The sequence below is a fragment of the Carassius auratus genome, chromosome 6 (assembly GCF_003368295.1).
Source record: "Carassius auratus strain Wakin chromosome 6, ASM336829v1, whole genome shotgun sequence".
Lineage (NCBI taxonomy): Eukaryota > Metazoa > Chordata > Actinopteri > Cypriniformes > Cyprinidae > Carassius > Carassius auratus.
In genome coordinates, this window is record NC_039248.1 from 13,437,410 (window position 1) to 13,461,841 (window position 24,432).

The following is a 24,432-nucleotide window of genomic DNA, read 5'->3' on the forward strand; positions in this document are numbered from 1 at the left end:
TGTTGGTCCTGGAAGTAACAATTCATTTAGATTGTTCCATTGAAACGAGAATGAACAGCTGAAAACCACTACGTTTTCAATTATGTCCAACCATATGATGTTGGATATACCAACTCACTTGAGTGTCTACTGCTCCTGTTTGCAGTTCAGCAATACAGCCTGACTTCTCCAGTCTTTTAATCTCAGCCTGGTAGATAGCTGCTTGATCAGGGGACTTGCTGAGACAACACACTAGTCTTACTGACTGAGGCATTACTGCCTCGCTGAATCCCATCGACATCAAATCTAGAAGTTCTTTGTTTCAGTAATTTTAGTGACTGCTCATCTTGTACTGATCGAGTGTTCAATTTTATCATCTCTCCAAGGAAGGGCATCCATTTGCCAAATTCTTTCAACTTGTGAAAGTGACATTTGCCAAATATGGTAACCCATACCCGGAATTGGTGCTCTGCATTTAACACATCTAAGTACACACACTTATTTATTTTCTCTTCTTCAAATTTTGTAGGCAATTTGTTTTTTGATTGCATTTTTATTGTTAGCGTGGCCTGGACTTGGGGACCGATGGGGGGGGGGGGGGCTGGGTGGGGGGGGGTGATTGGAGGGGTTTAGAGGGTCAATTTTGTATGGTATATTTTTTGGAGAAGAAATTGTATACAATTGTATATGACCCTCTCTTTGAAAAAGAAATAAAAAATTGATCCCCCCCAAAAAAAATCTAAGTGCACACACACAGCAGTGAGAAGTGAACACACCGGCACAGCTATGGGTATTGAGGGTGGAAGAGAGCGCAGTTCATTCCCTCCCTCCCACCTACAACTCCTGCCAGGACCGAGACTCGGACCGAAGACCTTCTGGTAACTAGTCCGTCTCTCCCAAATGCAACGTAGCAGAGGGTGACCAACTTGTTGTGAACAGACATTGTTGCTCTGTATGAAAATGTTGCAAAGCTTGAACTGGTCCTTGCAAGTCCATCCAAGGATAGATCGAATCGCAGCAGGCCCCCTGGTGGACCCAAATCGAACTGGTTAAACTGGAGTAATTAAATGAGGGCAGTCAGATCCTATGAGCAAAACTGGATGAGCGACTTCAATTTCTCGGAGGGGAAGTCCTTTAAGATAACAGAACCTTTTCTGTAAAATCTTGACAGGATGACAGTGCACTCCAAGCCCCAACTCTGATGCAGTGAAGGCTATATCTTGTTTGGCTGGCAGGCTGGTTAAAGGTTAAAGGAAACAGCTGCCCCATGCAGGACCTTAACCTTGACCTTGACTGTGCACAGGGGCAAGTCCTCTGGCTTAAGTTTTAGTTTCAGCTGGGTAGCTGCAGTATTTAACAACATGGTTCTTTCTCAGCCATCATCAAGATTGGCAAAAGCATTCAGATTCAGATTCAGATTCAACTTTATTGTCATTGCACATGTGGGCACAAGGCAACGAAATACAGTGGACAGGGGAAGAGATAACAGCAAAACATTAGGAAAGAGAGGAGAAAAAAAAACCAGCACCCAGACTGTGCTCCTATTCATGGATCAATCTCAATTTCTTAGAATGACTTTACATATCTTTAACAGTACCTTACGACTTCCTGGGGGCTTGACAATGAATAGCAGCTCGTTTGGCGGCCTCCTCTATGAAAGGGCTAGCACATGGATCTTCCCTTTCCACTGCTTTCTCCTTGTTCCATGCATTAACCTCATGAAGAAAAAGCAACCAATGACAACCATTGCATGTTTTATAGTGCATTTTATGTCAAGTCAAATCATCTTTATTTATATAGCACTTTAAACTAAAAACAAAAATTGTGTCAAAGCAACTGAACAACATTAATTAGGATAACAGTGTGTTAATAATGCAAAATGACAGTTAAAGTCAGTTCATCATTGAATTCAGTGAAGTCATGATCCAGCTCAGTTCAGTTTAAATAGTATCTTTGCAATCATTTGCAATCAAGTCAACAAAATCACTGTAAATGAAGTGTCCCCAACTAAGCAAGCCAGGGGCAACAGCGGCAAGGAAGCAAAACTCCATTGGTGACAGAATGGAGAAAAAACCTTGGGAGAAATCAGGCTTAGTCAGGGGCCAGTTCTCCTCTGGCCAGACGAAACCATCTGTATCAGGTCCTCTCTGCTTTCTTAGGGCAGGAACTGGTTAAGCACGGTCTAGGGATTTGGACTGACAAGGTACAGGAAGGGTAAACAATGCCTGTGGAGGTTGTGACTGATTTTGCCAACTTAAAAATTGTTTCACCTCCACGTGAAGCTGAGATGTAAATTATGTTTTCTTTCCTCCTTCAGCTGCTGAACAGTAGTAATCAGGCCCTTTTGCTGTTTCTTTAAATCAGCATTTTCTCCTCGCAGTATTTCTACCTGCTGATCCCATCGATCTGCTACATACCACTTTTGAGAACTGTAATAATCACTACCCTTACGCATGGAAAATATATTTACCAATATATTTCTTAAAATATATTGTGATATATTGTAATATATTATTTTCCCTTTTTATTTTCTTATAAATTATATATTTGAATACATTGAATAATATATTGATAATACATATATTATATTATAGATTGCGAAAATATACAAATGATTGCCGCTTTCAATATATTGCAAGATATTGGAAAAAAATAATATTAAATCCCATGTATAAGAATATATGCCTAATATATTACATGATATTTTCCAATATACTGCAATATATGTTTGTTTCAAAAGGGTATGATGTGCCGCTATATGTGGGGTGTCCATCCTGACATCCTCTTCAGGTGACACACCACAGGGGAATTTATGAGAATAGCTGGGTGGTGATAAGGATCTGTGTAGATTGTAACCAGATTGTAAGCAGAGATGATTGTCTCTTGGGCAGCTCAACAGGAACATCATCTGATGGCTGCATCTCCATAACTGTGGAAAACTCTAGTTCTGGCTCAAAGGACCAAAACTGGTAAAGCTAAACCAGTTGGGGTTGCCAGTGGGGGGGCTAGTTCACTGGGCCTGTCTGGTCAGAAACATAAAGATGTGCTATAAAGTTCTTGATACTTTTCTTGATTATTTTCCATGAATGTCCAAGAAATGTTAAGCACATAAGTGCTGACAATTACTTTGGTGTTTTCATGTGTGTGGTTTGGTTCATCTAACGTACACACACATAACAAACTTGAGAAAAGCATTGAGACCATTTTGCTCTCACCTACTCTGTGCGGATCAGCTGCTGGAAATGGGCAGAGTGTAGTGTCTTTATTTTATAAAAGCACATAGTTTTATTGTGAGTGCACACAAATAAAAGTAGACCCTTAACAGTTCTGAATGATGTATTTTGCTTACATTTAAGAGCAAAAATTATGGTGTATACACTGAAAAAAAACAAAAGTGATAGCGCTAGCGCCTCCGTGTCCTTCAAAGCTCGCTTTCACTCTCCGCACAAACTATTGGATATAGCGCACATTTATCTAGGTTTAACATTTAAACATGCTTACATGCTTGAACTGTTTTATATCTATAGATTTTATTTTAGGCAAGTTGTGATGATTTGAGAAAGCTAAATTGATCAAACATGGGCCCACTGTCTGCCGCTGGCTGCTTGGTCATTAATTTTAAAACAAAAACTTTTAAAAAACAATTATTCATTCTAAATTATCCTAATAAATAAACAAAACAAAATATAATTACTTTGCCATTACATACAAAACTGAACTATTTTAATAGCTGAAACAGTAGTATAAGCTGCTTTGGGAGAAGGGGGAATAAAGACAGGCTCGGGCAGTAATTCTGATAAGCTGTCGGACATGGGCCGGGCTACGGGACTATATTTGAGTCCCGTGCAGGGCTCTACCAGGAACTATAGAAGTGTGATGAAGCAGCACTATAGCATTATGTCAAAATACTAATTAATTTATTTTTAAATTAAACAAATTTAATCATTATAGTATTACCACTTTTTACAAAATGTAGGCTAATTTGAATACTTTGTTTTTTTATGTAACTGTAACAGAATATACAGTAACTAGATTTTTGTATCCTGATTACGTAAGGCCGTTACATGTTTTCTGCATAGACAGTAAAAGAAATGGACACAGCCACAATGGACGTTAGCCTATTTTTTTGCAAAAACTGCTTCTACGGGGCCACAACGTAAGATACAAGGAAATGGGGCCTTTTATACATTTTCGTGTTTTTTAGAAATAATGAATGGACAAATGGAGTTTGTTATTCGCTGTCAAAGTGATGCCAAAATGAATGGGAGTCAATGGAATGCAAACAGCAGGTGGGGGTCCGCTAGCCAATGGCGGCGCCCAGGGGTGCTTCAAAAAAATATGAAACCCTGCCCCCCTACCCCAACCCTACATACAAGTCATATGAAGAATATAAATTATTTCAGGAAAATTAAATATTTGTTATATGCAGTTAATGTGTAGCCTATATTATTCCTCTTGTATGATATTCGTACTGGTTTTAATTTGCACAGATTATTGGGTAAATTAATTGATCAGAGACAACAATTCAACAAACACACACACACACACACTTGTTATTTGTGTATGTAACTTGAACCTATCTATGGAATGTGTGGCGGATGCTTTGTGCTGGATACTATATATATTTTATTAACCACCAGATGGTACTGTTTTCAACGCACTCGAAAGTTTGAATCTTTTTCGGAAACAGTCAGAGGAAAGCCTCAAAGCTTCACGAAGCTTCATTTGTCCATCACTGAATATATGCCTGTTTCTAATGAACCCAGATTTATTGCAATAAATTACTGAATGCAAAACTAATTTAAACCTTTGGGCAAATGCAAGACCAATACTTTTTTTTTTTTTTTGACTATAATGTAATATCTTATATTTATTTAATTTTGGACATCTATCAAAATACCTGTATATTTACACTTGATCAAAACTATTCATGACATTAGCCGTCGTGATGCCCCTCATGCAAGACCAATACGCTGTCAGCTGAAATGGCAAACTTGACGTCACCTTTCAGGAAGTATTGATCACATGATCACTTCAGTTTCCTGTTTACTACTGGCCCTGGCTAAAGTTCCTTGGCTATATCTAACACGGATAGATTTCATTGCAACATTACAAACTGCTCTATTGTATTCCTCTACTCATAGCCGACCGTTTTGGCGTTGTAAACAACACTGAATGTTTTGTCTCCAGATCGAAATCAAGTCGACTATAAAACTCAATGATAAAAGGTGTGTGAAAGACTCAAGGATAAAAAGTCGTGCGGATTTCCTGTGATTGGTGACCGGGTGTTGAGATTTGTGGGATGCGGTGTTTTGACGTGAGTGTTGGGAAAGAAAAGACACACTTAAACTGGGCTTTCATTATAAATGAATTACAGAACTCTTTCTTTTTGCTGATTGGGGAAATAATAGCGGCGAGAAGTCCTGAAGGCTTCCTCGTGACATCTACTACCGTCGGTAAAGGGGTATTTTGATCACCAGGACTGTGGAGGGTAACCATCCCGCCAGGACCCTGAACTCGGGACGCGCCACCCGCTCCGGCCCCGGTGCCTTAAAGCGGGCGGTGAGGAAGAAGCTTGCCCTGAAGGGATGGCCTGGAGGATCCTCTCGACCCCAGGGAGCTGCGCTATTTAGTGAAGGGCGGGTTCGGATCGAGCAGAAGGCGGGTGACGGCTCGATGATGGCTAGCCGGAGCGAGGATATAACCGATCTGATCTATGTGTTCTCTAAGAGTCAGTACAGAGCGAAGGAGGTCACCCCGTCGGTAAGACTGAAAACATCAAACATCAGTCAGTCTCTTCCCATAATTCAAATCAGATTTTAAGTAATTTATGTGATGAAATGCCATGTCATATAAGTAAAAATTAATAACATTTAATGTAATTACTTCATATTGTTACTTTAGGTTTTCTTCAAAAGCATTTTTCTTAACAGCAACTGGAAGCAAGCTCATATGACCTTAAGGAACTTCCAAAGGGAAATTGATTTAATGAGTCATGAGTCTTTTCTTTCCAAAGTCACGGATTAAGCAGAGAGAGAGAGAAATGAATACATGTTATTTCCTTTTTTTTTTATTATACTTTTACATTTTTTTTTATTAACCTTTTATGTTACCTTTTTGTGCCCCTCTTCAAAACTATACGTTGTCTGTATAGACCACAGTGATTGTGAATGGTCCACAGTTGTGATTTGCTGTATTAACTAAAAGACCCTGCACTGGGATTGCAGAATGTACTTGCAGAAAGTAATATAAGAGAATCTATATATAATATAAATGCAGTATGTATATATAATATAAATGCAAACAGCCATGTAGAAGTTATTGTGTAAATCAAATGTTTTAAAACAGGCTGATTTTCATGTTCGAACTTGCATTGTCTGCATGAGCTCCATGGCTCAGTGTTGTGGTTAACATTAGGTGTCATCTCAGACCTACATGTGTTTTGAGATGATGAAAACCCAGGGAAATAATGCAGGTTCTGTCAAAATGGCATTACCATTCTCATATTTCAAAGGCAGTTGTTGTTTAACTGGTTGCACAGTTAAACTGATTTGTACACTCAAACACTCATGCAGAGATAAGAATACGGCCAAAATCATTGTCAATGCATCGTAGTGGTGTTAACAGATGAATGATTGTAAATGGGTCTTGAAATAAGTGATGATATAAGAAAATGCAAATGTACAGTACATACAGAAGTGTTCAGTATCATTTAATTTACCAAAAAATGGCAAATTATTTTTGCTGCTGATCTGATGATGATTAAAGTTCCCTACATCCCAAAAAAATAATTACTTTAGTTAGGAGTAATTTCTCTTTCTTAACGTTGCTTTAATTAGAGGAATGAACTTGTTCTTGTTCTTCTGATAACCTTGTGATAATCTTTGCTTTGTGAAAGGGTCTTTAAAAAGCTTTTAAAATGTTATGTATGTATTATGTATGCATTTTGTATGTATATTTAGGTAGAGAGAATAGAGAAGCGCTATTTGGAGCTGTTTGACCGGGACTACAAGTACAGTATCATCCACAACACCAATGGTGACGTGTGTGGTCACTACCCACGGAAGATTGTGTTTCTGGAATATGAATCTTCAGACAACAATAAAGCAAGGTAAGAACATTGCTGTCTCTTTTAGTCTACCGAAGACACACAGTAGTAGGGAAAAAGTCAATGGGAAAAAGCATTTTCTATTTATGTTTTGCCTCATTTCTCTGAAAAGAGATTATTGGAAGATAACATGATTTTTATAGTAAAAGAAAAATATAATCAGTGTGGCTTAATTCCTATATTGCTGTACTAATGACATATGCCTTAACAAAAGTCGTATACTTGATTTTTTGATGTAGTAATTTACAATTCATGCTCTAGTATATGTGTAAGGGTTGCAAATAGTTAAAACACACCACATATCCAAGCAGGAGTAACTAATGGAAAATATGGCAGACTGATTAAATTATATCAGTGAGCTTAAGTTTTCATTTAAATGGTATGTGCGCCACCCTGTGCCATTACTTATGCATGCCAAGTTTCAATATGCTCACCCAAAATTTTAAATATAAAAATAAAAATGTTAATTACTATGGTTCGTTAAATAAAATAATGGTTTGATATATCAAAATCTTTATTTCTAATATATTTTATGTATGCATTTTTGCCAATATTTATTAATATAAGATTTTTCATTTTTTTTTTTTTTTTAATCACTGTTAACAGTTATGTAAGAAAACAATCATAATCAGATAAAGATGTTGACATGTACAGCCTGTCAACACTACTTATGTTTTTAAATTATTAAAAATTTTAGATTTTAATGATTTAAATAATGCAAATACGGTTTTGAAGAACCAAAACTGCTATTTAATTCTGACAGTTCTTTACACTATCACCCAGATACCGTTATGAAATTTTTGAAACAGCAAATGTGATGAATTTGGGGCTTTCTTGGGAAACTAAAGTTAGGTTAGCAATAAACCAGGAACTTGTATCTGAGATTATACAGTTCCATTATAGTAGGGTTCATCAAATGTAAAAAATAAAAACACAAACATGGAACTTGTAGTTTCTCAAACACAAGTAGCCTACATCACTCACTACATTGTAATTACCTTTTAATTAGTGACAGAAATGGTAATCTATTTTGTTTAATGTAACTGCATTTGCAGTTAAAGGGGTCATTGGAGGCAAAATTAACTTTTACATGTTGTTTAAAAAAAAACTGAAAAAAAAATTGGGTGAACTAACCCTTTAAGACACTAAAGAATCATATGACCTTGTGGAAAATGGGCATATGATGACCCCTTTAAGAACATTGTAAAAAGACTACATGGTTTTGTAACTACAGGCTAATATCTGTGAATGAAATCTGAAGACATACCTTTTTGTTATGTTGACATTGTACCTGTGTTTCTTATGACTGCTTCTGTTAAATGGCCATGTGGGCAAAGTACTTGGCTTATTGTATATTGATATATTGCTCTGTCACCAGTGTATTGTGTATATAAAAAAGAAAATTATTCTCTCTTCATCTTTGTTCAGCTTTGAGAGTACAGTACAGATCAGTAGGTTGCAGGATCTGGTAAACCGCAGTAAGATGGCTCGTTGTAGAGGGAGATTTGTCTGTCCAGTCATCCTCTACAATGGAAAGGTAACTATCTTACCATAATCAAATAGGGAAATTCTCAGTGCAGAATTGGCCTAGTATGGCATAGTATATGATTTATGTTGCTGTTTTATTTATTTACATTTTTACTTTTTGAGTATAAGTTTAAGACATTTACATTTATGCATTTAGCAGAAGCTTTTATCCAAAGCGACTTAAAATGCATTCAGGCTATTGAACCCACAACCATTTGCGTTTATAACGCAATGCTCTACCACTGAGCCACTGGAACATTTATTTATTTATTGTAATAGACTGCTATGTTATAGTTGTAGGACATGGCCGTGTTAGACATTTGGATATACTGACAATAGACAAATCATAGTGTCAATAACAGATTTTATTTTTTCTTGTGAAATCTGGCTGTCGGGATCTTTAGTACTGAAGTGTTTAGTTCTGGACTATCAGCCTTTAACTTTGAAGGTTGGTATAATTTACTAGGAGCTACTAAGAAGATTCCAGACTCATCTGTAGTTAACTTTACCAGGGGCCTGTGTTTCTGGTTTTGTTCTAGTGACCTTGATATTTTTTTTTCTCTCTCTCTATCTTTTATTGTAGCATGTGTGTCGATCATCCACACTAGCAGGTTGGGGCGAACTTTATGGACGTACTGGATACAACTACATTTTTTCAGGTACACACTCACAGTTGGCTACTACAAGCTATATCATTATCAAAATTATGTGTCAAAAGTTGACAAGTATTAATTAAAAGTTTTGTGCAACTGGCAAAGACATTTCCCCAACAGTGGAAAAAAATAGAGCAGACAGAATGTGTTCTGTTTTAGTGACTCCTTATAAGTTTGAATTTCCAGAAGGGCAAAAAGCAAAGAAACACATGATAACTTTATAAAGCAGTGGTTTTCAACCTGTGGTCCACCTGTGGTATTGCAGGTAGGCTGCCAATAACTATTAAAATAAATAACAGTGTTGTTAATATATGTAAAAATGTCTAAGTCATAACATAACATCATTTCATATATATAATTAAATAACAAAAAATAAATATTAAACTGTAACAAAGGAATAAACCACCAGTTTAGATTTTTGATGCATATGCTACAGAACAACAAATTCAAACATGCATAAATGGCTGTCAACATGTTCCCTCCTGACGCTTGCTCCACTGTCTGTCTATCCGCTGCCAAGCTCTGCCTGGATCTGGTTTTCCTGTTTTGCAGAGTGGTGCCACCCCAAAATATTTTCTGTTCATTGCCAGTTCATTCTAGGGCTGTGTGATTAATCGGAATCTTCATAAAATTTCTAAATCGCTTTATAGCACGATTTTCCACGCAGTATGTTATCCGATCCAATCAGAATGCAACGCGCCTAGCGCGAGAACAGAACAGAATGGGCATATGCCTAACTCCAGATTCACACACTGTCTGTGATGTGCCTTTTTTCCGAGCCCATATTAATGGATTAGAGCGTTCACACTGCACGCGGTAAAAGGCTAGAAATAAAAACGTGCGGAAATAATTAATATCTAGCACATGAGCATAGAGAGAATTGTGAATGCACAGGACGCAGTTTAAGTGAAAGGAGAGGTGTTTTAAGTACGCACACTCTGGGCGAGATCAGCGTGTATCTGAGCAAGCACGTCTGGTTTTGTGACAGAGCAAAATAAATCTGCATGCGAACAGAGAGATTTGCGCTCATGCATTATTTGAATGTGCTTTTGCTTTACATTAATGTGCTCTCACTGCTGCTTCTGCACCGCGTACACATATACGCACTGCAAACGGAGTAACCTACGTGTGAACTTGTATAATGTATAACAAATCAATTTCAACCCCTGAGGCATCGCTACAATTAATGAGCTCAATGAACAATACATGGCAAAAAAGAAAAAAAAGTCCCTGGACACTGGATTTATTTATATATATATTTATATATATAACCCCATATTATTTTTTTTTTCTTTTTTTTTTTTGCCATAAGTCTATACATTTTGTTACACCTTTACTATAGTGATTATTTTGACTTATGTCTGTTCTAGAGACGTCACAACTTTTTGATAAAACTCTAATTGGTTTTCTTTTGGAAATATGTTTCAAAATCGTCCTGAATCCATTTATGACTATAAAGCATATCCGTGTGTGTCAAAATCGTGATTAAAATTTAAATCTCAAAATGTATAAAATAAATCACTATAGGTTTTTTTTTTTTTTTGTCCATATCGCACAGCCCTAGTTCATTCAATAAATACAGTTAACATTCTAACGTCTGAGTGCTAAGTTATTAACCCAACAATACCGGGGTCAGTTAATTTTTTTTAGCAGTGGGCCGCGCAAACATATGTGTTTGGTTGTGTGGGCTGTGAGTTGAAAAAGGTTGGGAACCACTGGTATAAAGTATTCAATACTGTTCATACTCTTCATGTCACCAATGAGATTTGTACATGACACTTAACTCAAGTGACTTTGTATTGTGAATATGGAAGCTGTCTTGAACATTGCTAAGGTTGATCAAATAAAAACTGCTTATGATTCTTAGGAGATTAGATATGGTTTTATTTACAGAATGTTGGTGTGTTTGTTTGTTTTGCTTATTGGAAATGTTCCCTAACATGCACCCATATGCCAAAATATAAATGTGGACAATTGCCTATAATGGAGTATAACATTTCCCCCTAAACTCCTGTCATAGAACCCATTTGATTACTCATAGACCTCCTGTCAACATTTACACCCATTTGTAAATAAGTTAACAAATATGTTCGTAATTCATATGTCAGTGGGCTATTTGTGATGGTCCTGGTGTCATTAAAACTCATTTGGGCAGTCAGTTAAAGCCATTGATCCACCACAGCCTTGGGTCCAAAAGACATCCATGGTCATTTACAATAAATCTGTTTTCTCAGATAAATACACCCAATACTAGTATTCTCACAAGACCATCCTCCTCCTTTATTATCTCGATTGCCCGGATGATTGGCTGTAGAAATCACATTTCAGGATTATGAGATGATAATATCAAACATTGTCACAGACCCCAAATATCTGTCCCTCACAGCAAAACCCAAATAAAAATCATGCAGTATTAACACAATTTCAGTCACTTAAACTGAACTGTAAAAATATTACAAAGATAAAGACTCTAGTGTATACACATTAGAAAAAGGGTATCCAGTTTTGCTTGTGAAGGGCCAGAATCTTGCAAAGTTTAGCTCCAACTTCCCATAACACACCTGTCTGATAGTTTTTATTAAGCCTAAAGACTTTAAATAGATGGTTCAAGTGTATTAAATTAGGGTTTGAGATAAACTCTGCTGGATGGTGGCCATCCAGGAGCCCGATTGGACACCCCTGCATTACGAAATAGATTGTATTGCCAATTGACCTATCGGTAAGCCCCCTTAGTTACCATTGCTCCCTCAGACAAACAAACGGAGTTGCTCACTGTCTCACAATGACAGCTGTCAATGTAAAAACCTTGTCCCACAATGTTTTTGCATAACTTTGGACACAGAAGGGCCACCATTCAAGTGGGAATTAAATATTCCATGGAGGGATATATAAAAGATTTAAAAATAAATATGTTGGTTAACTCGAAGCAAGGGTTTAAAGATCACAATGCATGTGGGAGAAGTCTCATATTACGTTAGTCATGATTGCGGATGACTACATGCAGGATCAACACATTAAGCTTTTGTCTTCATAGGGATTGAATGCTTGGGGACATTTTGCTCTGTTTTGTTTGGGTTTAGGAAATGTAATAAAATAAATTATATTGCCCATCCTATTAGGATACCTGGAATCAGTGTTGCAAGTACCACAGGAACATTGTTTTTCCATTTTCGTAGCATAGACACCTTCAAACCGATGAAATGCTTGGATCTTCCAATATTTCTCTACAACGCTGAAACCTAAAGGTGTCAGAGTTCCGCTCCTCATGCAACTGATACTCGACTGCCGTTGGCTCATCTACCTTCGAAGGGATGGGCTTACCAATAAATCACTTGGTACAACTACAGCCATTGATTAATACCTTGAAGAGATTATTGTAACATTTCTAACATAATCTGATCTTCCAAAGCTGCAGTCATACACTCAAGAGAGTCATTCAAGAGAGCTTAAATTGTGGGGCAATGTAGACGTAGCTGTGGACATTACTTTTTTGGATTGTTTTAGATTTAATCTCAAACTATTGCAGGGGGTTCAGATGACACCTTTGGTGATGCTGAAGAGGTTCTGGAGGATGACTGTGCAGTTCGGTAAGATAAGTTGTCGAGGAATACAGTCTTACAAGGAGCCAAATGTTTCAATTAAATAGACAGTTATAGACATAGATCAGTAGTTTAACAATGGTTCTGACTTGTTCCTGTGAATTGTGTGTGTGTTTTGTAAGAAAATACTTGTCTTTTAATCATCTTATTCTGGTCTTTCTTTGTCACTCTACAGGAATAATGATTCACAGTTGTTTGATAAGGTTAGGGGCTCTGATATAAAGCTGTTGAAGTATTTGTCTGTACGCTACATCTGTGACCTCATGGTAGAGAATAAGAAGGTGAAGTTTGGCCTCAAGTGAGTGAACTTTGTTACATTCATGTTAGAATGTTTATATATATATATATATATATAGTATTTATCTCATAAATAATGTAGGTCTTTCACACCCAAATCCAAAGCCATTATCAGGATCCAGTTTCAAGACTGTTTTTTTTTTTTTTTTTACATTTTAAATTTATACTACGTTTTGTGCCAAAATTATGAAAAATAAACATACAAATTAAGCACCCCCCCATACCGCATAAGGATAAGTATTAGAGAAGAGACATTATAGATAATACACAAAACAAAAAGCTTGTAAATTGAAAAATGTTCTACAGGAATGCACATTCATGCCTCTGTCATTTATTTTCTTGTAAATGTATGCAAAACTTCTTATAAAATATAATTTCTACCATAGATTTCATGTGCACCTTTGTCCTTTTGGCTCCATTTTTTGATGTACATACATGTGCGCTCACTCCTTGAAGTCTTTAAATTTAACAACAATGGCTGGTTCACAGATTTTGGTCAACTTGTTAGTTTATCATACTGCAGTTTATTATGTGCCCTTTGCCATTTATGAAATCCGTCTTCATAATCAGCCAACTACATTGCAGGAGTTAATTTTGGACCATGGCCACAGTATTCATTATGACTTGGCTGTGTTAGATTTTATTCATATGTCTGAGAAAATGATTTCACTTCCTTACTCAATGATCTCTTACTCTCGTAACAATTTTGTGTTTGTCTCCAGTGTGACTTCCTCAGAAAAGGTGGACAAGGCCCAACGCTATGCTGACTTCACCCTACTCTCTGTGCCTTATCCAGGTCTAGATCTTTATGCTGATATCATTTTAAAAAACAATTTCTCTTCTGTTCTACTTATTCAGGGGCAATAAATCATTATAATGTAGCTGTAATATTAGTTGTTTCATGCACTTTTTTTCAGGATGTGAATTCTTCAGGGAATATAAAGACAGAGATTACACAGCAGAAGGGCTTGTCTTCAACTGGAATCAGGTCTATACATAAAACACTGAAAAAAATTGTTTTATTAGAAGTTCTACAGAAACTGTTTCTGTAAGTACAGTTGTTCTTTCGCTGACCATCACTTTTGGTTGTGTGTTTAGGACTTTGTGGATGCTCCTCTGACAATCCCTGCTTGCTTTACAAAAAACCTTAACATCAACTGGAGTGAATATCAGGTACTCAGTCTCCCATACATTTTCTTTTAGATAGACAGGAATTGATTGGGTTTAAGGAAATGGGACAAGCTGGGTCTGAACTCTGATTGCCTTCGCATTTAAAAAATGTTGAAGCAGAATACTCTACATGCAAAATGTCTCCATCTTTTTTAGATAAGTTGATATTAAATTTGTAACATTTTTCTCAAACATTTAAGTAATTAATTTCAAGGCACAAACCTTACTGATGTATTCTTGGAATGAGAGTAGTATATTGACCAATAGCTTTTCAGCGTGTTTAATTGAAAAAATAAAATGAAAACTAATCATCACTGTTCATTTGTAGAGACTGTAGCTTGATGGTTCAGACAAAGGGTAATAAAGAATGCTGGATGCACTGATCCACAGACTTAAATTATGTGTAGCCTATTTACATTTATGATTTAGAATTTGGTAATTGTTGTCTTCATCTTTTTTTTAGTCATGGGACCTGGTGCAACAGACTCAGAACTATCTGAAACTGCTTCTACACATCATCAACTCTGATGGTAAATTACTGCACTTTCACACACGTCTGCACCAAACTGAAGAAATTGTTTCACAAGTCTGTTTAGTTTTGGATAACTTTTTGGAGTGTTGTGGTCTGCAGATGAGAACGGTTTACTGGTGCACTGTATATCAGGCTGGGACAGGACACCTCTCTTTGTATCTTTGCTCAGACTTTCTTTGTGGGCGGCAAGTATTAATTCCTCTGTCTCTCATTACATATGTCCTCATTTTATATCTTTATATACTCCACCTTGCTAAATATTCAAATCTTTCCTTTCTGTACCTTTCTTTGTGTTTAATTAATTTCTAATTTTTAAAGGACGGTGCTATTCATGCCAGTCTGGAACCGTCTGAGATCCTTTACCTGACTATCGCATATGACTGGTTTCTTTTTGGGTTAGTCTCATTCCTGTTTCATTTATACATTAATGTCTTGGAATGTGCCAATATTAAAAATTTGGCACATAGCAATAAGATGATAAACATTTTTATGATATTGCAGATATTAAAAATTATTTTCTCTAAAAAAAATAAACATAAAAATCACACATGGTAAAACTTCAGTTACATTAATAAGTTACTGAACTTAGCTCATTTTATTCATGTACACATTGGATCTACCATTATGAATGCACACAATAAACTGCAATGAGTTCTGATGTACCTAAAGCATTCATGAACATTCTCATTCATCTCTTGGCACGTACTTGACTGGCACATGAAGCCCAAAAAGTATGTGACCTGCAGTGTACCATGGGTCTTTGTAAACAACATTTTACAATAATTTTTTGATTATTTGATTAATTAATTACATTGATTAATTTCTAAGATTTTTTAAGCAGATTTTAAGTTATAAGCGATAAGCACAACACATATCTGTTGTTAACATTACTTGAGTCTTTTAAATTTTGTTCTACAACATAAATATACATGTATTTGCTAAAGGTAGTCTGAAGGGTGAAAAAAGAAAGTATGTCTGCAGAAAGTGATGTTTGATCTGCCATCATTAGATATGCAACAACAACAACAAAAAAGAATATTCTAATTCTCAATTTTTAAGTTTGTCCTTTTCTATAGTCACATGCTGCCTGATCGGCTCTCTAAGGGGGAGGAGGTGAGACTTCACATATTTAATACCTATGCAAAGCATATGTTAGCTTTGAATGAAGTACAGTACTGTGATATAGATTGTTTAATTATTGTTTAGTGTGCACCTCCCAGACAGATTGTTCATGTGTCAGTGCATGTGTCTGTCATATAAAATCTATTTGATTTTTGATATTTTCTCTTCTAGATTTTCTTTTTCTGCTTCAATTTTCTGAAGCATATTGTTTGTGACACATTTTCAGTCATAAAAAAACAAAGGTAAGTTATCTGACTTCAGATTTTAAAGACAAGAATAATCTCTGTGTCTCATGAGTATGTGAAGAATAATTTGATAGCTTTTAAGCCTCTTTCTGTTCTGTTCTTTTTTCTGCTTTATTCTGTGTGGTGTTCTTTTTTCTGTTTTATTCTGTGTGGTTAAATTGCTGGTAGACATTGGCCTGTCCTGTTATGGTGCAGCCATATGTGGTTGTGATTTTTTTTTTTTTTTAAATATATGGAGCAATAACCAATGATTTGTATAAAATACTTTTGCCAACTTTTTCTTGTTGTTTTTCTTCTTTTACATTCTTTTAAGTCTGTAGATCAGTAATTGAAAATGTAGCAATAAAGCATTTTGTCCTGTAACTTTTTGTCACAGACTCAAGAGCTTTATATTTTTGGAATTACTGGCTTTTGTTAAATATACGTCTCAATTATAAGCCTTCTCACCCCAAACAACTTTGCTCTGACAGAAATGTTTCCTGAGGCAATCAGTTCATTTTTACAAACTAGTCCTTGGATTTTTGCCAAAGTTGAAAAGAAAGAAAAAAATGCACAAGAAGATTATTTAGGGTCCATAGGTCAATAATTATCAAATACATTTTGAACTTTGAATTCGTTGTGACTTCTACTGGAAGTTATAAGCATGGCCTAATAACCCCAATCACCTAAAACATGTCAACCAAATGTCCAGTTTTTATAAAATGTCAAAAGTGTGATATTTGCACCAGCTTGATGTTGACAAAGGGCTTCTTGTTCCTCTCTATCTGTCTGTACCTCCAAATCAAATGGCTGTGATTTTTTTTTTTATTTTTTTTTTTTTTTTCATTTTAGATTAGATAAATTAAAATAAAATTCCTCACAGATCAGTTAGATAATTATGTGAAATTTTGTATGCATTATCTAGAGTCAAACACAACATAGTTTTGATTCATCAATTTGTTTAACATAATTTTATTTTTTAAATTTCATTATATTCCACAAATAAGGCAGGCTGTAAGTTCAACATCTTCATAGGTTCTGTCATGGTTTCACAGAGGAAAATCTGATTTGCTAAATTCTGTGATGTATTCTGTTTTGCAAAATTTCTGACCCAGATATTTGCAGTCTGTGACTGTATTGATCTCTGTCTGTTTTATATTTTTCTTTTGTGTTTTACTCTAACAGAAGAAAAAATTCTCAATTCAAAGATGCTGACTTCACAGTCGATGACCTCTGCCAGTTAAGTAAGTTTTTTTCAGAATTGACTTTCATCGAAATTAGCGATTCGAGTCAGTGATTATTCTGAGTACTGTAGTCAAGCAGCAGATTCACACATCTTTATGCTAATGATTATAAGATCTTACAAGTTATATAAAACCAATTGGATGTGATCCATCTGTTTGTTGTTGCCCTGCGGGAAGTTAGAGCTTTAAAATAGACTGCAGATTTTACTTTCCTTACTGTTTTATGATTTATTTCTTTCTTTCTGCAATTTTTTCTGTCTTTCTCTCTCTCTCTCTCTCTCTCTCTTTCTCTCAGAGCCCAGAGATCGGGGTAGTGTGACAAGTTTGAGCAGTGATTTCTCTCTCATCACAGAAGATACATCTGCTCCCTCCAGTCTACTTGCAGAAGCTACAGACCCTATTACCACTGGACCACAGGCTTCTAATGGGTAAGGCTTACAAAATAAAAATTAAACAAGCACCTTTAATTGCACCTTATTAAAATGAATGCACTTGCCTGCCTGTTACTGGCAACATCAGTCAGGTAGCCAGACGGAGATTGCGGTTACATGTGGATCTCAATCACACTGGCCAATCATAACGCCTATTTCACACATACTCCATCCGCAGTACGTATGCAGTCTGTGTGCATTATGTATGTGGTGCAGAAGCAGCAGGGACTCATGGACTTTCACACAGGACGCGTTTGCAGTACGCTACTGATCCGCGGCTGTTAGTCCACAAACACAACATTTGTTCATTATTTTGGTTTCAAATCATGTAAAAAATAAATAAATAAATAATTAAATAACTTTTTCAGCACTGTGATACTCTTTTTATCACAGTACAGTAACAATCTTTTATAGACATTAGTTTAAATATATATAAACAACGTATTATTCGTGCATTTGACTTCTAGGTTTGTATAAGTTACTCAAGCAAACTGCAACATATTTAAACATAACATTTAGCCTCTCTCTCAACTCTCATGCCTTTTGCATTTAAATCTTTATTACAAGCAATCCCACGGCTCTTAATGAACTTTTTTAGCTTCATATATTATGCCATGTTGCCTTGTTTATCTAAAGGTGCTCTTTTTCTTGTTTTAAACCTAGCCAAAAACCCATATGTTGCGTGTGAAACAAAGTAGGCTTTAATTGTATAAATCTTTTGCGAAATTACTGCATTTCCATGTAAATCTATTTAAATTTTTACTGCAAACAATGCGCTGTCACTTTAATTCAGCACATGCAGCACAGCAAAAATAGACTCGGTACATAAGCGATCGCTACACTGCTGCAGACGCACCACTTACGGAACGCACTGACGAAACACAACCATGTGCAGTGTGAATGCTGGAATCCGTTAACATGGGTGCATAAAAAAAATACGCAACGCACACACAATGCAGAGTATGTGTGAAACAGGTGTAAGATATATGCACACTGCTATAGAAAGTGGCCATGTCATTATTTTCAGTTTCTTGTTCACACTTTTTTGACTTCATAGCTGCTGTTTTAAATGATGTTAACATATTTAGTGTTTATCACAGGAGGAAAGGCATGCCATTTTCTTCACATTCTGGGCATTGGAACCGACCGATCACTTCAGAGGAGCGAACACCTAATGTAATGACTGAGGCCAGTCCTCTGGGGTCATTTAAGTCCTCCAGCTCTTCCTCATCCAACCACTCAGATCAAAATGTTGCACGGACAGGAAGCACCCCTTTAGCTGTACCAGGAAGGAGGTGAGTACTTTCAGAGTGTGCATAACAATGTATACTTGGGTTGACATTTGTTTACTAATACACACTTCACTAATAATTTTCAAATTTTCAATTTTCTCTATTCATATTTTTTCTTGCTCTATTCATCTTTTTAATTTTTTGGGTCTCGTTCTGAATCTCAGGCCAGTGTTGGAATATGCTCGGTCAGGCTCCTCGCTGTCCACAGATTATGGCAGTTGGCAGATTGTGTCAGGGTGTGGGAGCATCCATGATCTTCCCCCAGTGCCCTCAGAGTCTCCTCTTCCATTCAGCTTCCAGGATGAGGCTCCCAGCGGACGAATGTGAGTCTCATACACACTCCAACCCCACCTGTACTCATTCACTGTATTCTTCTTGTATTCTTGTAATTTGACTATAAAACTGAAATTGAATGAGTAATAGTTTACATGATGAGTCAAGGTTATCACAATAAGAATAGGCTGCATTCCCAGGAATACACAGCAGCCTCATCACTGCAACATGTGAAGAATTTTGTTAAATCCAAAAACTTAAGAGACCAAACATTCTTGTTCTTTTGGCACATCAGCACCATGCTATTATTAGGATTCACACATCAGTCATTTTGTACAAAACTGAATTCATTCTGGAGAAAGTACCAGACTTTCCAAAAATGGCCTCACCAATTAATTAGAGTTTTATTTTCTACTTTAACTTTTTTTTTAATAATATTATGAACTGATTTTTGAAATATTACTTTTTTAAACTTAGTATGATATTGTTAGGTCTAAAGATATGTGAAGATTTCTTTTAAAATGTAAATATATATTGTGTTTGAGGAAGGCACAAAAAATTGGTGATTTAAGTGAAGGAAGAAAATGGATACACTGCAATTTTTTTTAGCAATGTTGCCAGGCAACTTTGGGAAATGTTGCCATCAACAGACAACCAGGTGAGACGCACGACCAGTCTAAAGTATACAGATTGAAATTTGTTACCCATTCTCAATGGAAAAGTGCCCAATCAACATTGTTAAAAAAGTTGCCCCGTGTATCATCAGTCTAAGATGATAAATGTATCTCTTTTCTTTCTAGGTGCTCATTTATACCTGAAAGGCAAGTCAGGTTGGAGGCAGTGAGGGAGCTGTTCCTTGCTGCTTACAGCTCTACAGTAGGACTCAAGTCATCAGCTCCAAGCCCTTCTGGTGCCATCTCAGGCCTGCTAGAGCAGTTTGCCCGTGGGGTCGGCCTTCGTGGCAATAATGCCATTATCTGAGCCTTCCTTTGTTGTGCACATAAATTTCACTCATCTTACACACCCTCAGGACTTTTCATGTCATCTTTTTTTTTTTCTCCTCCGCATCTTGATTGTGGCACCATATCTACCACATCAGAAGTACCTAATTTATTGGTGAAACTGTACAGTGTATTCTTTCATCCCCTCTTCCATCTGTTACCCTCCAGCAGCTCCTCTATTCTCACCCTTATTCTCTGCTCTCACTTATTCCAGTGCAATCCTCTAACTGCAGAAAGGAAAAGTGCCAAATCTAAATACAGGGCTACATTAAACTGACTGTTTTTTTCTTTTACATTTGTTCTCTACAGACCAAATAATACAGTACGTCCGTTGTTTTCTAATTTAGATTTTAATTTGAGCTATTTATCGTCTTACTTTTTAGTGTGTTGCACATTTGTACTGTAATAGGGTAAAATAGAGAGGAAAAGGCAGAAAAGGGAAAGTTATCTCATCTCAAAAATGAAAAATGCTTAAAATTACACTTCTTGGGACAAAAAGGTCATTGTAATTGAGAAAGAATGATTTATTTGCCCATTTTAATGGCTTGTTTTGTTTTAGTTGCTGACTGTCTTGTACACTTAAAAGACATTTCTCTTGAAATTCTTGAATGCTTTTTAGACCTTCAGGATTTAAACCAAGCCTAAAGACAGTCAGTTGTTTAGTGGTAGTTTTAGAAATGGCAACAGTTTGGGCAGTGGTAATGGAAGACAATGTCAATGTTCTTTTAATGAACACCTTTTTTTGGATCATTTAATGAGTGTGTTATGAATTTAATTCGTTTTTGTTGTCTCTTAATTATTTTTTTAACTATATTATTCAAGTACGCAAAATTTAAAGATTAATTTAATCAGAGCAAATCTAAACAGAGCAGCAGTTCATCTCCTGCACTCACTTTTTCGTTCTTGTTATTAGACAAAACTTTTTTTCTTGTGAATGATTTGGGTATAATGCATCAAAATAACTGATTTGCCTTGGCAGTAGATATAGATAAATGGCTATAAGAATGCACTTGAATTCAAGGATTGAAAACACAGAATTTGTAGTATTTTGGACATGGTGGCCTCTTTACCTCAGGGCCTTTTATTGTGCCTTTTGTTCTTATGGAGATACAATTCTTTTTTCATGAACAGCTGTATTATCTTGCTTTTAGATTTAAAACCATGCCTTTATATCTATCTGTTTCTCTATTTGTTTGTTTATGACAGAAACAACATCCTTGTGTACTGTAGCAGCATCTGGTGTTGGGCAAAATTCAGACTTAAATTGTTGAAGATTATACAAACTCCTTGTCAAATGATTTTTCTAACGAATTACAGTCAAGAACAACAGATCTGTTTCAAGTACATTTAATAGTTTTTAACATCCCTGTGATTATTTTACAAAAGTGGTTGAAAGATATAATTAAACATTCTTACAATACAATTGCTTATAACTTGTTTATACATTAGTTGGCACTGTTACCAAGTTGGTAATTGCATGGTATGGTTACATGCAAAGTTTCATATTCCAAAGAATTGCTTTACAAGCAAAACATGTTGCCATAAATGTGTTCTGTTAGAAGTTAAAAAACAAAACAAAAAAAAAATTGATTTTTGGTATTTAACAGAAAACGCATTCAAAAACCCCAATGACAAAAGTCAAAAAAAGAAAAGTCTATTTCTGGGTGTCAGGGGCTAATTCCTGCAGCACTCGATAGTGATGAGTAGTGGTATCATATCCCTTTTGATGATTATTTTCGGTGTCTTTATGAGGTCATACACATATTTCTCCTTCACATGCTCCTGTAACATCTAGTCATTGAAGACTCCAAATTTAAAGTCTCAGAATTGCCCTTTCTAAACATTAATTTATCCATTATGATGGAAATAGCAATGAAAATAAAAGGTTTTGTTCAGAAATGACAAAACATTTGAAATCAAAAACTATTTAATTTTTAGTTCTTAATGTTCTTATTTACATTGTCCCTTCAGTGTTCATTTCTCGCTATGCTCCAAGCAGGGGTGAAAACTGTTAAAGTTCACAGACCCTTACAAAATGCATTTATTTGAACACACTGTTGCATCAGTTTTACACCTTACAATAGTTGCGGGTGTGATGAAAATGTACTTGTGTAAACAATACTTGTTTTATTATAAATTAATGTAATCTGTCGTATCCAAAAGGCTTAATGTCTGATAAACATTTATAAATTATAAATGTCTCGTGATTTTAATATGAAAATAACATGATCTAATTATATTGAACGTGTCTTCTTATGTGACCTATAATCATAACAGATGCATTATAACAGTTGCATCACATCTATTTTATAACCATGAATGATTCACACCAGGAACTACTTAAAATCAATACAAACACTAGTCTCAATATATTTTCGCTGTTTATTTTAGCCCATTTGAATGCAGTAGACTGATGTGCAATTACTGGTGGGTAAATTGTTGTCACTACTTCTCGTTGGTTATTAAATCCTTATGATCAAAGACATCACTGCACATTACCTCAATTTAAACTCACTGTTAATGAGTGTTAACTTGAGGGAACCTGACCAGTTTTCATGACCTTAAAGTGTCCATCTTTATTCTATCGCCTTAAGTAATTTCAGCACATAGGCAGCGTCTGGCTTAGTCCCCTTTGAGTCAATGCTCTTTTAACATTTCCCGATGTATGGAGACCACTTCTCATTTAACTCAAAAACTATTTCATTCTATTTATCTATTTAATTGCAAACTATAATGATTCCTTTGGTTTTCTCTACTATGGTTAGGATTAGTTGTAGGAATGAGTATTAGAGATCCCCAGTATAACAAACAACCAGAAGCAGGGGAGCTATAATCTGCTGGAGAATAAAATTTCAAAACACCATTACTCACCATGCAGGGTTTGAGCAGTCTCATAGACACAGGTTTTCCGAGGCCTGTGATTTTATTGCATAGTCGCAATAGCTATACCATTTGATGAAACCAAGACCATAGTGAACATCATCAAGTGTGCTCATTAAATCCTATAATGCAACTCAGTAATGAAAATTTTGGCTAATTAAGAGTTCCCATTATTTCCTGGGGAATGACATAAGAGGGAACCCAAGATAGAATTAAACATCTGAACATTGATTAAGAGAGGGAAAAAATTAAAGTAGTCCACAGATTCCATGTTCATTTTCAGCAGTGTCACAAAAAATTACAATCCCATGAAAATTATTGACTGAATAAACTGCACATATATGGGAGGAAAGCATACAGCACTTACATATTTGTGTGTGTGTGTGTGTGTATATATATATATATATATATACAGTGGGACTCGAGAGTTTGGGCACCCCTTGCAGAATCTGTGAAAATGCGAGTAATTTTCAAAAAACAAGAGAGATCATACTAAATGCATGTTATATTTTATTTAGTACTGTCCTGAGTAAGATATTGTACATAAAAGATATTAACATTTAGTCCACCAGACAAAAACAAAATTGCTGAAATTATTAAAATAACCCCACTCAAAAGTTTGGGAACCCATCAGTGCATCAGTGAATGTTTGAATCTTTTTAAATAGTTGTGTTTGAGTCCCTCAAATGTCCTCGGTGTGATAAGATGCATCTCAAAATCGTAAAGTCACTGCTGGAAAGGGTTCAAATATGCAAAGATGCTGGAAAACTGAATAATCTACAGGACCTTAAAGATTTTTCTGAAGAACAGTTCTCAGTTTAACTGTTCAGAACAAACAAGGGTCTCATGCACAATCATCACAATACAGAAAGACGGTCAAGGTTAATCAGGTGACCACACAGAGTATTAAGAACCAAGGGTTCCCAAACTTTTGAGTGGAGTTATTTTAGTAATTTCAGCAATGTTTTTGTCTTGTGTACTAAATGTTAATATCTTTTATGTACAATATCTTACTCAGGACAGTACTAAATAAAATATAACATGCATTTAGTAAAATCACTCATATTTCCATAGATTCTGCAAGGGTTGCCCAAACTTTC

At 35.8% G+C, this 24,432-nt stretch overlaps 1 protein-coding gene across 1 annotated transcript; it reads left to right on the forward strand.

The window, feature by feature from the left end:
• Window positions 1-5,017: 5,017 nt before the first annotated feature.
• On the forward strand, window positions 5,018-22,643 carry mtmr14 (myotubularin related protein 14). Its single transcript, XM_026262632.1, has 19 exons — window positions 5,018-5,742; window positions 6,942-7,090; window positions 8,516-8,624; window positions 9,198-9,273; window positions 12,794-12,854; window positions 13,042-13,164; window positions 13,886-13,959; window positions 14,081-14,151; window positions 14,262-14,336; window positions 14,797-14,863; window positions 14,965-15,050; window positions 15,184-15,260; window positions 15,942-15,978; window positions 16,159-16,229; window positions 17,397-17,455; window positions 17,751-17,883; window positions 18,987-19,181; window positions 19,343-19,501; window positions 20,252-22,643. Exons 1-19 carry the CDS (start codon window positions 5,656-5,658, stop codon window positions 20,430-20,432), a joined length of 1,890 nt encoding a protein of 629 aa, XP_026118417.1. The 5' UTR covers window positions 5,018-5,655; the 3' UTR covers window positions 20,433-22,643.
• The last annotated feature ends 1,789 nt before the right edge of the window (window positions 22,644-24,432 follow it).